We start from the raw sequence: 16,847 nt of genomic DNA, 5'->3' as shown, positions 1-16,847 counted from the left end.
AATCACAGATGTAATATTATAATATGAACTACAGTGGTGCCCAAACATTGTGATGGAAAGGACCGACGTTTAAATTACTTTGGTCTATGGATAATTTAGTTATTCATTAAAGAAAAAAAAAATTAATTTTGAAAACATTATAAATATTATTTTCATTTACATATTTATATTTAAATTATAAAGTTAAATATTATGTATATTTTAAAGTAGATAACATAATGTTAATAACCGTTATAAAGTACAATAATAAAAACGCGTACTAAACATTTTCAAATGGATTGACTAAAATTAAATTTTTAATCTCTCTCCATTATATACAGGGTGGGTAAAACCCTAAAACAAGTTTTCTCCATTTATCATGCAAATCTTGAATTTCATTAAAATTTTAGTTCATTTAAAACCTTTTAAAACATTTAAAAGCATAAAATTCCTTGCGTAATCTCGAGCATTTATTTATTCCATTGGGATATTATATTAGAATTAAAGTTAACTTGAATATTAGATAGTTTTAATTTATAGTAGGTAATTAATAGTAGTTAATTATTTATACAGATAGATTACACTGGATTCTATTGAAATTTTTTATATATTTTTTTAAAAATTGATTACGAATTGAATTTTCGGGTAATCTAGTGGTAATCATTAGACCCACATGATTTTCTAAATTATATTAATCGTATAGTCAAACAGTATGGTGAAAAGTTAGGCCACATACCATAATATAATAGTGCTACCTATTTATACAGTTGAGAATAATAATATTATGTGAATGTACCTACATTATAATATACAATATTGTTTGTACATACTCGAAATATTATACGCGTGCTTCTGGAGTGGTCGTTTCATATTATAATAAGTGCAAAACATCGATTTTCGGTTGTTTGTCATTTGCGTCCCTGGGTGTTTCCACCATGTATTCAACAGTCGACGACGCACCACGACTGCAGCTTTAAAGTAATATTATGCATTGTGTGTATTATTATATTTACCTATCACTATACATCACTATGCTCACTGATAGAACTCAAAAAAATATAATCATACAAAATGTTGCTATCAGTACAATCCAGACGTACTTTGATTGATGTCCGCCATTAGTTATAAATTACAATTTAGAACTGTTATTAGTATTATTATCTATTGCGTTGTATGGTTTACGACTCTACACCATAATATTATATCGTCGATGTAAATACTCTATTTACTCATGAAGTGTATTTATGTTTATGTTTTCATGGACATAATATGGACTTGCTTTAATGCGGTTTACGGAGAAAGATTAATATATTGTATTAAATTAAAGATCAGCAAATACAAGTAGGTGCTATGGTACCGGTAAAGTATGCGACCTACTACTCGCATAATTTAGTGTAATGCACGCGAATTACATATTTGACTTTTAATGTATATTTTCTGTTCCAACTCACCTTCACGTTTTACTTTGTATTCATTATAAATGTGTACGTATTGTTTGGAATGTGTTGGAAAAGGCATGGTTCATTATGCGAATTTGTATGCATTTGTATATTTTTTTACGGCTGATCATATTAAATGCTAAGTAAGCACAACATACGTTTCACGGTGTTGTGAATTGAAATACGAACATTTTTTTTTTTTTTTAATGCATATTATTTTTGTTTCTTTTCACATTTTTAAATTTGAGTGCAGATATAACAAATTTAAATTTGTAAGGTATTTAAGGTCATATTTCGCCTATTAAATGCACATTTCAGTTTTGTTGCCAAATATTATGTATTTTGGTTTTAACAATAATCATTTTTATATATTTTAACCAAAATAATGTATTTATACATTCTATATTTTTGATGTATTCATTTTTACTAATATTTGTTATATCTATAGGTAATCGATAAAACTGTTGCTGTGATCTACCACATTGAATTACGATTATCGATGGGAATAAAATGTGAGTGACAATCATGCAACGTATCATGTGAAAATAATTTTTTCTCAAAGATATAAGATCATTTTTATTATACATAACTTACATTTTTAGGAAATATTTAGATTTTTGGTGCATATAGTACGCACATAATTTTGAGCATATTTTTTAGTTCGTTAGGACATGGAATATAGGAGTAGTCCATTTAGTCCATTCCATAATATACAATATTATTAATTAACTGTTAATGAACGTCGTTTTGTTTTCATATAATAAAATTGTAGTAAATAAATATATAATTTTGCATAGAAATATTCTATCACCTATCGCCCATAAACGACAGTTAGAAACCATCGTACACTAGTAAAGATATATATTCCACACTTGATCTCTACTTTTCATTATTTGCAACACGGTGGATTATTACTCTCAGTTTTTTTTTATAACCTATACCTCCTATATTGGAAGTTCACACCATTGAATACTTTTGGCAACGTGTGCGGTATAAATATCATACAGCGTGCATTGTACCATTGTGTATAATATTTAAGTATTATAAATTGATTCATTCAATACATTATTATAAACGGGTGGTCTCGGAGTGGGCGAATGTTTTACAATTATTCAGAACATTGACAGCTTATGACTGTTTTATGAATGCTGTGAAAGGAACATTTATAGCGACGCGGAGGAGGAGGAGTACAATAACATAATATCGTACTCGTGTTATTTATTCAACAGTGCAAAAGACAAAAGTCCAGTTTTATTCGTTGGTCACGTTTAATATTTGAATACTTTTGTCATCTATGTTTTGATAACTGCAGGCATTGTGCATAATTTATTGTGGCAGTGACAGTTGTATTCGCGCGGAATTAACACTTTGTGCGGACTGTTGACTATACTGTTGATTAGTCGCAAATTCATTCGACTCGATCGAAACGTTGTGATAACTATTGAAAAACATCAGCGCGCCGATATCGAGATTTCATAACAAACGTAGAGTTATTGGCAATTTTGTTTTAAGACCATAATACCGCGAGCGCGATCGGTTTCTAAATGTCAGTAGGCACAGTATGTGCTACACTATTACTATAGTTTGTAGTGTACGTATTATAATATTATAATTTATAGTGACAGGAGACAACCATCGTACAATCGGCGTCCCGTCAACTCATTATTATACTATGACGTGTTCGCAGCCGTCGTCGTAATAATATTATCGTTATCAAAATAACGACTCAACGCCTATTCTTTGTACGCACAACATTCCAAATTTTACACAACGCTATGCATATTATTGCGACGAACAATACGCCTCGTATTTACATCTGTTTTCTACGAGTCGTCGATACCAACGACGCAAAGGCGTTGACGAGGTCAGGATCAGAGGAAAAACGGCGGCGGTGGCGTTTGAATAAATTATAATATTAGAACAATGATAACGATATTACTTGCTTTATAATAATATATCATATTATCATGTTGTACGACGGAGCAACAGCCATATTTATTACGCATAGTCATTTCTGTTATTTGATGATAATTTTCAAATAGTCGTCGTCGTCGGAAACTTAAATCCCGAATTAATCGATCCGCGTGTTATAAATGTAAAGACCGGATTTATATGTTTTTACATATCGTTACTGGGTCTATGCAGTCTTATGAGAGTAAAAAATGTGGATGATTTGTTCAATTCTGAATGCATAGAAAAAAGTTTTTTTTGCATATTTGAGAATATTTTATGGGTTAGAGAATATTTAACTCATTTAGCATATTTTGGAATATTTCGTAAATTGTGAGAAAAAATTTGTATTTATTTTTTATTTTAATATTACGGTACCCAGAACAATTTTTTTGAACATTAACAATTTTTTTTTTTATTATTTCCAACTCTTACTAAAGGGCAATAATATTCCATTAGAATACGAAACTTAAAATACCTAATAATTAACTCACTATTAATACAAAATTGAAAAAAAAAATTTTAAATGCATATTAAAGTAAATATAATGATGTTTATTGATTATTTTTGTGTATTTTGCATATTTTAGCATATTTTTTAAATTTTTAAGAGAATATAATGAGAATATTTTAAGGTTTTTTCGAGAATATTAGCATCATATTTAAGGTATTTTAAGAGAATATAAATCCGGTTAGGTTAGACTTATAATAATATCGTAGACTACAGGTCGAGAGTGGTACTGACGTCGAATCGATCCTTCGGCACACGCGAATGCCTTCGAAACCGTTTCGAAATAATATTGTTCATCGCGCTGTTGAAAGTTGTCCACGCCGAAATTCTGCAGAGACGCGTCGGCATTAATAATGCTATGCCATCGCGTATCTGCCAAGCCGTCGAGATTATGCCCGTGCCCGTTATATCTACGGTTGCAGCGAATTGAAAACGACACCGGTAAAGTAAAAGTTTTAGTAAACCGTTTATTCATTATACATTATATTTACAGACACGGTTGGTGTTGTATTCAGGTAGTACACACATTTACACACAATATTTTATTGTTTTTACATTTCGTACACATATATCTTGGCGAATAAATTATGACTAGTTTCGATCACGCGTCACTATATTATAATATTAATACGCGTTTTAATTTATACATATTGTGCAATGTACATAATATTACAACACATGATATTATTATTGCTATTCACTATTATTAATACCGTAACACTACTGGAATTTATGTACATGGTATTTTTCGTTCGCAAAAACACAATACTGTGTACGAAACACTTCGCGTATATTCACGATACACGACATCACTCTACTCTATATGTACAAGTTTCGTTTGGCATTCGTCACATGCCAAGCGCCTAAAATTAAATAAGTATCCATATTATATCGATTTGGCACGGACGACACCTGCACCGAGATCGCGTCCGACTCCCATAAAATATCATCTCGCACACGGCCAAGTTCGAAAGCCCGTTTGGAAGTGCGCTGTGAACGTAATATTTTGTCGATATCACGTGAATGACGTGGCGATCGTCGGAGTGGCCGTGGACCGAACAGAGTCGAACGAACGGTCCGAGAACACTTTGCGCGGAGTGTATCGCTGAGATTCGACAACAGTCTGAACGCGTAACACCGTCAAATCTTTGCAGTACACGCATTTGCGCGCACATAGGTCATTCGATATTATTTTAATATTTTGTTAAAATGTTACACTATTATTAAAAAAAAAAAAAAAAAAAACTATTGTTTTATAAACATAAAGGTAACGATCGATTTAGGACGTAGTTTTTCATAATAATTATTCTATTTTAACTTAAACGTAGGCATATATACCGCTCATATTATTCATTTCTAGAGATCTTAATTTTCCCTATGAATTAAGTATCTATACATTTAGTATTTAGTCACGCGAATTTCACACGTCGGCATAACAAAATCGTTGTCATCGTCGTTGTTGTCATTGTTGTTGATTTTTTTCGAACTCCATTGCGACTGGAATGCGTAAGTACCTACGACGAATATACGTGATTCGGAGCTCGCGATTTAACTCTATATAAATATTAGTAACACGTAGGAAGTATATACAATAATAATTATACAATCAGAAAACGTTCGCTATAAATTATAATATGATGAACACTTTTGGACAACGTCTTGAATTTTTCGAAGTTTTTTATCACGACTCCTCCGACGAAGGGAGTATGACATATTACACTGAGTTAAGATATTATATTTTATAATAGGTTTGCGAGACACGTTGGAATGTATATAAACGCGCCCCTAAACGAATGATGCCAACGGTGGCGTGGGTGAGTGGCGATGGTGTGGCGTCACACGCCAAAAGTACAAAACAGATCATGACCGGCTGAAAACAGCCGTCCGGACGAATATTTGTACGCTCTGAAGTCTAACAATAACAACGACGAGAACAGTAACAATGATAATAATAATAATAATAATAATAATAATAATAATACGATAACAGCTGGTAAAAATTACGAAAAACGGTTTTTTTTTGTACATAATAATAATAATAATGATAAAAAAAAAAAATGCTGTATAACAGAGGTACACGCGTCTTATCCACAGAAAAACGTATTACACAGTAATGTATGATTAATGTTAGAAAAATCGGCGAGACAGGACATAGCCACCCGGAGAGAACAAAGTTAGGTTGGTGGTGGTTGGTGGTCAGCGCGTCAGGCGTTCAGGTTCTTGGTGAGCAGCAGGTTGTTGTGCGGCCCGGAGAAGTGGCGGACCAGCTGCTGGAGCGTGTCGAACGTCATCTGACAGAAGCAGCAGTTGAACGCGGCCGCCGTCTCCTGGTCGGCGGCGCTGGTGCCGGGCGATATCACGTTCCTGTGCACCGAGCACAGGTGCTTGAGCAGGTGAGCCTTCTGCTTGAACATGGCCACGCACAGGCGGCACGCGAACGGCTTCTCGCCCGTGTGCACGCGGAGGTGCGTTTTCAGGTTCCAGCTCATGCCGAACTGCTTGCCGCAGTACGTGCACTTGTACTCGCGGCCCGCGCCGCCCACACAGCCGGACGACTTGTCTTCCGTGTCGGACGACGACGCCGCGGACGCCGGTCCGGCCGCAGACGCCGGCGAGCTGTGCTGGTGTGGCTGGTGCGGCTGGTGGTGGTGCTGCACTTCCGCCGCCGACTCGGACGACGCCGTACACGGCTGCAGCGTTATCGGTTTCACGTCTGCGGAGAGGAAAACAAAAGGTTGGTATTATGTTAACTATTATTACGTCAAATTACAATTTATATAACAAGCGAAGACGATTGAGCACGACGAGCGATTCAAAACATTCCGAAAAATATTTCAACATCGTCCGCTCGGACATCGCCGGAAGTCTTTAACAATATTGGTTGCTGTACAGACAGCGGCGATCTGTTCGATTTATGGCCATAGTATGTCACATCATCACGCCCTAAGCTTTCGCGGGGTACCTCTTAACCTTTTACCGTCTTACTATTCTCGTATCCACGCGCAAACTTTGAATGCTGATTATTATTATTATTATTTCCTATTGTGTGCATTCGATATTCGGTATTTATCAATATCGGAATTTTTCAATAAAGGGATTCTGACTCTGATTACGAAATTAAAAACACATATTATCGTCATATAAAAAAGTAATTGCAGTAAAAAAATAATATCGTCATTGCAAAGATATGCAGTGTTGTAATTATTTTAAATATTGCTACTTGAAAAATGAGTGTAGCAATTCAAACGGATATTGTGTACTCGATACGCCGCAATATAACACCGAAATACTAGTCAAATCTTTTTTTTTTTTTTTTAATTGATAAATCCTGATTTAAACGTGTCATATTATTATACAACATTATAAAATGATGTTTCAGTCTTTTTGTGCCATTATCGTTGAGCAATACTTATACAACATTATAAATTGTAATCTGATTGTAATAATTATTATAATATTATGAATACGATAAAATGTGTAAGTGACGGTCGATTTTTGACGTTAATATTTTGGGCATTTATGAACAATAATAATATACCATATTATTATTGTAAATGTTTTCATCAGACAGCACTATATTATAGTTATCATATGTGTTTACTATGATTATTGCACCGACTCCACATTTGCTACAACACCTGCATGAGTTTACAAACGCATTACTTAGCGAATTGTACGCTCAGCAGATGACTTTTAGCTCTGTTAGTTTTAAAATTACAGTGAATTGACATCTAATACAATTTAAAGGTGAGATTAATAATAACTAGTGAACCTTATGGGTTTTTTTTTCTAGATTTTAATTTTAAAGCAAATTACGAGCATTTTAAAATTTGAAAATACTCATAACTTGTTTTAAAATTAAAATCTAAAAAAAATACCTACAAGGTTCACTAGTTATTATTAATCTTACCTGTACATTTTATAAGAGGTCAATTCACTCTAGTTGTTAAACTAACAGAGCTAAACGTGATCCGTCGAGCGTACAATTTGCCATGTTATGCGAGAAAACGAATGCAGGTGTAGAGAGCACTCTCTTAACGCGTGCACACCAATGACATTATTGTTATCGAGCCAGGCGAGCCACGATACTAGTGTGTGCGGCTCGACTCAAAAATATGATTGTAAATTACTGTTATCAATTCGACAGCGATATAATCATATCATGTGTTATATTGCATCATCGCGGTATGGACGGGCCACGACAAAAAGCTGGAACAACAACGCGGGGGACGCGTTACAAACGGCCCCAAACCGTAATTATTATCACTCTCCACGAAGTTGACGGTAGCGCGAATCGATGATAAAATTCTCTACTTATACGTACGCAGACACGCAACCACACAACACCTCCGTCGTCTGGCTGAACGAATCCGGCTGGATGTCTACGAGTCTCGTGGCAGCAAGCGCACATGTGGGGTTATTAAGACGAGAGCTGTGTATGAACAATTATTGGCGAGTAGGTAACGATTTTTTTTTTGTTTTTTGTTTTTAGTTTAACGACTCGTCGTAAAATGCACGGAGAATTGAAAATTAAATATCCCTGTTTCCTGAGACATTTAACCGCGGCGATCTCGCGTGTGATGTGCGTGGATTGTCGCGACTGATCATTAAGAGTATGGTACACGCCGGCCGTTAATGGGTTCGATATCCGGTTAGGCGAGGTTAGGTTTTCTTGTGGTCTAGTGATTTATCTTAGTCACACGATAACCAGAAATATCAACACGTAGAGTATGGGGCATATAATATTTATGTCAAAACACTCAAAACTACGTTGTAATAATTTACGACGATGATCGTATAATGATTTTTTATGTCTAGTATACATTTGTACAGTAAATTAAATCAATTGTTTACTTTAAAAATTTATTTTATACTGTGATTGGAGCGATGAATAAATTAATTTTACAATGATGTATAGTTTTTTTGCCTGTAAACACTTTGTCTCGATGAAAAAAATGCTCTGATCGTCTAACTTCCACAGGAAGTTACCGGTAGAAAATTGGATCTAGATGGATACTTTTGGAAAGTCAAAATTGTAAATTCGCAATACTTTATAAATAATCTAAGACAAAAAAAAAAACGAAAATTAATTGTTAAAACGTTTATATTATTTTTTAAATAATTGCTAAAAAATTTATATCAACTTCGCTCAGAATCGTTTTTCATCGTATACAATGATTTATCGTTGAATTAAAATTGAACACATACATTACAATGTATATATTCAATGATGAATTACACTCGACTTTTACTGTTTTATACAGCACAGTGATTACCTAATTTTTAAAAAAAATTTAAAAATATTATGCACACGTATTAGATATTTTAGACCAATGGGCGTCCCTTACAGTAACAAAGTGATGCAACCGAATGAAAGGTCGAAATGCCTTCGGTATAGTCCAAGACGAAGGGTATGTTATTTCGGTCGAAAAGTTGATTTGTTTTCAAAGTTCTGCAGCTGCTAGCGAGTTGTAGCTATCGTTCTTGCCCACGATTTTGATACACCATAATATTATATTATTGTTACAATTTGGCCTTGGGACGACATGGACGACCTATACATAGAGTATAGGGACTTAAATTTACTGGTCATTATGAATATGTTTGGACGTATCCCGTATCCTGTAGGACTTATTGAATTATCCCACTATCTACAACCAAATGATTTCTTTTATATCCGAAAAAAAAAAAAAAACGATAAAAACCAAACCAACACGCTACTATCTCTATCCGTATTGAAATATCATTATGATTACACCCTATTGAACTTGTATAAAATACTTAACAAAACACTTACATCATATTATATAATATCGGACCGTGCACTCTACGCGCGCGTTTATGGGGTTGTATTATTATTATTATTATTATTATTATATTATATTGTCCCAAAGTTGTGTAATCATAGACGGGGATGGGGAGGGCTGCTTTATACACGGAATAACACAAACGTTTGAAAACTTTCTTCGTGCCGACTCCCGTTTTAATTACGCCTTGCCGAAACCTCTCGGTGCGCGCCAAAGTTTTTGAATTTCGAAACACCACTTGGTGAGAGACTAAAATATACATTATACATATATATGCGTATACGATATTGTTGGTTAAACGTGCCATTAACACGCACACTATATATTATAACATAATGTAATGCTTCGCTCTCATTAGTAGGTATACTATAATATACGAGAACGTTTTTTGATCGATTAATATTTTTTCGACGAAATAAACATGCACGATAACCCGTTAATATTGTAAGACTCGTGTTGGGTCTGTTGATAACCAAACGAACGTAATGAGCACCGTAGATAGCTGTACGGATTCGTGTGGATTTGGTGTAGTTAAAAAAAATATTCTTCTGCACATTTCTTATAAACACGACGAATACGAACGTAACAGAATACATCGACGAAAAAATACAGGAATGGCGCGGGGAAATCAAATAAATATACCTCTCTCTCGTTTCTATAATTTCTAATGTAAATAAAAATGTAAAGATATTTATTCGACAACTTTAAATGATATTTTGTATCTACCCCCACGGGGATCCAACTTGAAAGAGTAACGCGGTTCTTTTCGTTCCTAAAGACCGTTTCGTTTCCTAATAACCCGTTGGATAATAAAGGCACGGATATGCCGATGTACTAAATGCAAGCAATAGGATCTGCAAACGGTAAATTACGACCAACTGGGTCGAACTATCAATAAAACTGTAACCATTATATTATACGGTTACCATGCCATGTTTACCACTCGCCTCAGTTTCTCATAATTCGTTCAAGACAAACGTATAGGTAGGTGCAATCCTCTGTTATATACATATATATATTAATAGGGGTAGTAGGTACCAAATACTATTGTCATATCGATATACGTACCGGACGATGGTTTCCAGGGTGACCCGTTCTCAGGGAAACCACCGAACGATGAAGACTGCGTTGGTTGCCCTGACGGCGGCGGCGGACTGCAGTCGTTGTCCGGCGGTGGCGGAGGTGGTGGGTGCAGTGGGGGCGGTGGTGGCGGTGGCGGTCTGTACACGCCGGAGTCCTGAGATCTGGACCGACCCATGTAGATGGGTGTCCTGGACGGTGGCGTGTCCCGGCCACCGTCGTCAGTGGTCCGTGGCAGGGTCAGCGGTTGTTGTGCCGTGGACCCGAATGGGTGGTGCACGAATGAGCTGAGCGACTGCGTGATCTTCTGGTGCCTGAACGCCATCTCGTGGAAGTACATGGGCACGAACGGCGGATTCTGGGCTGGAGAGTTCTGAAACCCGGGCTGTTTCTTTCGTTTCCTCGGAGTCACCTGCACAGAACGATTCGTGATCAAAAAAAAAATCTTTGACAAAGAAAAATATATAGGTATTTCCTTCATGGTGAGTTGGTTTAGGGTAGAAAAAACGTAATTTCAATAAACGCGTAGCAGGTAAAGATTTATAAAAGTTAATTTATAAAAATGTGCAGTACTTTAGTCTCTAACTGCAGATATTATTTTGTGTCTAGCCCACAAGGGTCTAACTTGAAGTGGGCAGGGGGTTCTTCTAATTCCTAGATCTGTCACGGGTCATAGGTAAGATTATTATTATTATTATTATTATTATTATTTAGTATTATTATCTACTCTTAAAGTTGTAATACCCATCCTTCATAAAGGTTAGGTATATATGCCTATATACTTTTAAATGCAAGTGAGGATTTTATTTTATCCTGAAATGAAGGCCAACCGAAACGAATCGATCTCGCGCTGAAACTTATATGCTACTGTGGCATTAAGACTCACGTTCGTTATAAGTAGGGTGGCTTGGAAGTTGTAGAAGTTGCATATTAATTTCTATATAGGTACTCTCGATTTATAGCAGACCACCAAACTAGGAATTAGGGACTAAGAATTTTTAACAATGACGAGTTTGGATATAAACATGTAAAATGCATATTTTTGCGCGTTAGGTTAATTTTAGGAAACAACCCATATTTCTTAATTTGTTTATATCTTTATGCATATTATTATGTATGTTTTATATTTTACAAAAACAATTTATGTTTTATTTTATTACCCATGTATTTTTTACTCAATCGCTTAACGTGTCCAACCAGTTTTCCTTCACATTTCACGAATACCTTATTTATTTTTAATAAAAAATAATGTTGTAATACATATAGGTAATGATGTATTATTATGTAACTATAATGATCAATAAGTTATAATTTTATTTTTTTAAATGTAGAATATTTTTTTTTGACGACATAAAAGGTGTTATACCATTTAAAAACATTAATAACCTAACCCGAATGTCATGAAAACGACGATATTAGTGGCTGTATCTGTAACAGACGTGAGTGGGCAGTGGAGTATACGAGGGGACGCTATGTATGTACCGGAACAAGAAACCCGCACCCTATTGTATTATAATATATATTATTATAATCGTTTTCCGTATCGCGTTATTGTTTGTTTTTGCTGGACTCTGTCACGTATACAACATTACAGATATTAGCACTAATACGATGCACATAATTTCATCCTGAGAGTAAGGCATAAAATTAAAATTAAAATTAGAAATATTTATTATTTTGTAGTATTGTAGGGATAAAATGTCAGTGTATCCTTGTTGTATGGATGACACTTCCCAAGAAAATCCTTGATGCACCACCAAATTTCTTACGTTATAATAATTATGTTATTTACATTTTTTTTCGTTTTATAAATATTTGGCAGTATAGGTATTTAATTTTTTAATGCATACCAATTTAGTACATACCAAAGCTAAAATGATCTAAAAGATGATTTAACTTACTTTAAAAGAAAATCTTGATTATACTATAGTCAAGAGTAAAAATTGTATACTAATAGTAGGTATGTTATACATGTTTAAAAACAACAATTTATAAAATGTATTTCAATTAAGGGGATCGGTGGCGGACAGTTATTTCTGCTAAATCATACCAATTTTTATTCCATCATCCTGATCAACCTAGTAACGCGATAATAATTTTAGATTCTGAGTGAAACGATGAATGTATTGATTTTACAATGATGTGTGTTTTTTTTTTTATTTTTTTTTTTATTTTTTTTTTTATTTTTTTATTTTTGTGTCTGTGTACACGATAAGTAGTCGAAATAATGCTTCGATTTTCGACTTCAGTATCTTGTTCGATGGGAAAGTGAATATCGTTGGTGCATTGGGGAGGTCAAAATTTTAATTTCCCAGTAGTTTTCAAAAGCGATGTGAAAAACAAAAGAAAAATTAAGGAAAAACGGGAATTTTTACGCAAAATCGATTTTTAACAAAATCGATTTTGGTTATTGGTGTAATTCTAAAACAAATGACCGTAGATGCATGAAATTTTCACTAGTTGTTTATATTAGCATTTTCTATACACCATAAAATTTTCCAAATATTTTGACTCTTTTTGAGCTGTTTACAGCCATTGTCAGTTTTCAATTTTTTTAGTTTTTTTTCTATAAATATCAATAAAATTTTATCTGTTGATTAAAAAGCTTGAAAATTTAATAGAAGGCTCCTAGTTTATTGTTTCAAAGGCAGATGAAAAAAATTAAAAATCCTTAGTCACAGTTTTTAATTATAAGCATTTAAAGTTCAAATTTTGACAAAATACGGAAAAATCACGAAAAATAGCAAATTATTTTGATGAGAATTCATAAAAATTTTTCTTTTTAAATCTAAGATTTGAAAATGTAATATAAGATTACTCATAAGTTTGTCTACCTTTATCAAAAAAAAAATGTCTAGAAGAAACTTAAATTAAATTTTTATGAGCGTCTGAAATTTATATTTTTACAACATTTGATATTTACTCGATTTCTCATGTAACGATTTTTTTATTTTATTGTAATTAAAAAACGAATGACTGTAGATACTTGAAAATTTCACTGAATGTTTATATTAGCATTTTCTATACACCATACAATTTTGAAAATATTTTGACTCTATTTGAGCTGTTTACGGACATTGTCAGTTTTCAATTTTTTTAGTTTTTTTTTCTATAAATATCAATAAATTTTTATTTGTTGGGTAAAAAAGCGTGAAAATTTAATATTAGACTCCTGATATATCGTTTTAATAGCAGTTGAAAAATATTAAAAATACATTTGCACAATTTTTTTTTATAAGCATTTAAAGTTCAAATTTTGACAACATTTATCAAATTTATAATTTATTAATTATTTTGTGGTTAAAAATTTATAAAATGTTTAACTTTTATGGCTAAGGATTGAAAATTTAAAACAAGGCTCCACGTTAATAGGTTATATATAAATTACTTTATTCACAATAATATCATCAAATATACTTGGTAATATCATAGGGTGACTGACCGTTTTCGCTCAGAATCGTTTTTCTTATACAATGATATTATATCATTGAATTCAAATTTAACACCATCCATTACAGTGACCCACTTGTAACCTACCGTACAGCAGAGCGACATCCACTTATCCACCTTTTTTTAAAACTGATTTCAATTCGTTAATACTTGTGATCGGTCAGTCCACTTTTCCCAATTTCAACTCCCCCCCCCCCCCACCAATAACTATAAATTTAGTTTGAATATTTTGAAATATAGAAATTTTCAAACGTTGATTATTCGGATTTTAAGCCAAAAATCTTAAAATATAGACTGACCGATCTCAAGTGGACATTGTAACGTATTCAGATCAGTTTTCTGAAAAATTATCGCATCATTGGGTCAATCGGTAGGAAGTACATACGAATGAGCATAAATTGTGTACCGTTCACGCAGGAAACGCCAAGCCAGTGACTTGTTCATGCTCGTGCGAAAACGCTCCAATTATTTATTTTACACACATTCACACACACACTAATGATCACTTACTACGCACACATTTACAAGACCCGTATGCGTGCAGTTTTAAAATTGCCAAATTCGAACTCCTTAAAAACTGTCCGCCACCGATCACCTTAACATATTTTAAGATATAATAAAGTGTATAGCTTAACATATTTTTGGGGATTTTTCGGTTTGTTTTACAGATTTAATTTATTGATGGTCCATTATAATATGGTCCTATGGAATTTATTATACTTTGGATGAGTCACAATCGATTCGTTCATATTTATTTTACCATGTAAGTTTGCCATAAATGCGCACAACTCGTGTGCATACAAATTATCGAATCGTGAAAGGTATCAAGTTACAATGTTATAATTATTTTGGTCGAGATGAAGACAAATTATTCTTTAAAACGGACTCTATTACTATAATATTATAATACTGTAATTGTGTTCAATATTTTTGTTTTACACAATATATTTGTTTACGACCCATGCTACACTTGAATAATTACTATAATTCCTAGACAGTAGATACACAAGAAGTCAATAATATATTACGAGATAATATTCACACAAGTCCGACACGTTTTCGTTTGATTCTCTTTTTTCAAACAACAAGTACCGTGAAATCGTAGTAAATCGTATTAAAATATTTTTATACTAATCAACAATATATATATCATATATGACGTGCACATTTCGTAAAATTTTAAAGCTACTGTTATACGTCATACATATATACAATACATGTTATTACGCCATATGTCCATATATATCGCCCACCCGTTTACTACAGAATTGTATGAATTGCAGAAATATGGGTGCGAACGGGAACTAAACGGGAGTGATCAGATCTTTATACAGATTTAGTTGATTGGAAATCGGAAACGACTGGATGGTGGCAATGATCATTTATTAAATGTCTCAAACAGCGGTGGGATACAATAGTAGGTAAATATACCTAATAAAATGTAATACACTTTCAAGAATTCTTTATCGTCTCATTCAATTTTTCGAAATAGGATAAAATCATCCCGGGAAGATCGACGAATTTAAGTTTGCAAAAGATCAATCAAATATGTTGTAATAACGTTCCACTTCTGGTGTTTTGAATTGTTTAAGCAATATTTTTGGAAGCAGAATGGAGAATTTTTACAATTCAAAATTTGAGACTGGTCACTGGTTATAATATTTTTTTGTCTGTTAGGGTAAATATAGAGTTGACGCAAGTCGGGAATTGAATGGCGCCGACGTGATAAAGTTATTTTAATAATGTTAATTAGTGGTTGTTATGAAATCAGTGGTTTCCGTGTGAAGAAACGTGTATTTACACAGACTTTAGTAATATATAGTTAGGTACCAATAAATCGTATAAATCAATTACGGAACACTTGCAGAAACTTGTGACAGCATTACAGTTTATTACAAAAACGTTCCAAATTTGAGGTGGGACAATATTCGCGAACATTTCAAATTTTCAAAATAGTTTCGCGTCACCACACAATAAGTCGAACGAGGTCGCACTTCTTAGTTCTAACGTTCGCCTTAATAATGCTGCAGTACCTATATAATGCATACATTATTTTGCGTCCCTGGTCAATTTTCGGATGCGCAGCGATGAGATAATAAAAACGCATTCAATACAACGATATATAAAGACCGCCCTAACGAGTATTGAAGTACTCCCTATTATGCTATCCCATATAATCGGCATCCACGAGATAATTAGCGGAACAGAAATGTCGAAACCTGCACCGTCACAGAGCACGAAGAATCGACTACGCGTTTGGTCGCATACAAATATATACATATAACTGATATAAGTATACATGTATATTATATAGACCGTTTTCATTGCTTGTTGCAATTCGTTGGGAATTGCATAGTATGAAATGGAGATAAATTACGTGTTATTTGCGTCACAAATAACGCATTTTGGTTAGAACATTTATTTGCCAAATTATTTGCGACTGGGAGTTTTGGACGCATGTTTCCAAATGATTAAATGATTTGATGCCATTGTTATGGAATAAGTAATGAAATAAACAAATTTATCTTATCGTTTCAATAATATAGATAAATAAATTTGTGAATTTATTATGAATTTAGATACGGGGACACGAGTGTAAACCAAAAAGGTCACTTTAAAGACGTATGCTCGA

At 33.6% G+C, this 16,847-nt stretch overlaps 1 protein-coding gene across 2 annotated transcripts in view; it reads right to left on the bottom strand.

Annotated features, from left to right (window-relative positions):
* Positions 1–4,320: 4,320 nt before the first annotated feature.
* Positions 4,321–16,847, bottom strand: part of LOC132942371 (transcription factor Ken 1-like) — a 47,839-nt gene continuing 35,312 nt past the window's right edge. For both annotated transcript variants that reach the window (XM_061010690.1, XM_061010689.1), the window contains exons 5-6: positions 10,754–11,177; positions 4,321–6,591 (exon numbers count right to left, since the gene is read on the bottom strand). In XM_061010690.1, the coding sequence (XP_060866673.1) occupies positions 6,083–6,591; positions 10,754–11,177 (933 nt within the window). In that variant the 3' untranslated portion in view covers positions 4,321–6,082. The remainder of the gene's footprint in view (positions 6,592–10,753; positions 11,178–16,847) is intronic.

The sequence above is a fragment of the Metopolophium dirhodum genome, chromosome 4 (genome assembly GCF_019925205.1).
Source record: "Metopolophium dirhodum isolate CAU chromosome 4, ASM1992520v1, whole genome shotgun sequence".
Classification (NCBI taxonomy): domain Eukaryota; kingdom Metazoa; phylum Arthropoda; class Insecta; order Hemiptera; family Aphididae; genus Metopolophium; species Metopolophium dirhodum.
This window is presented reverse-complemented; position numbering and strand designations above follow the sequence as displayed.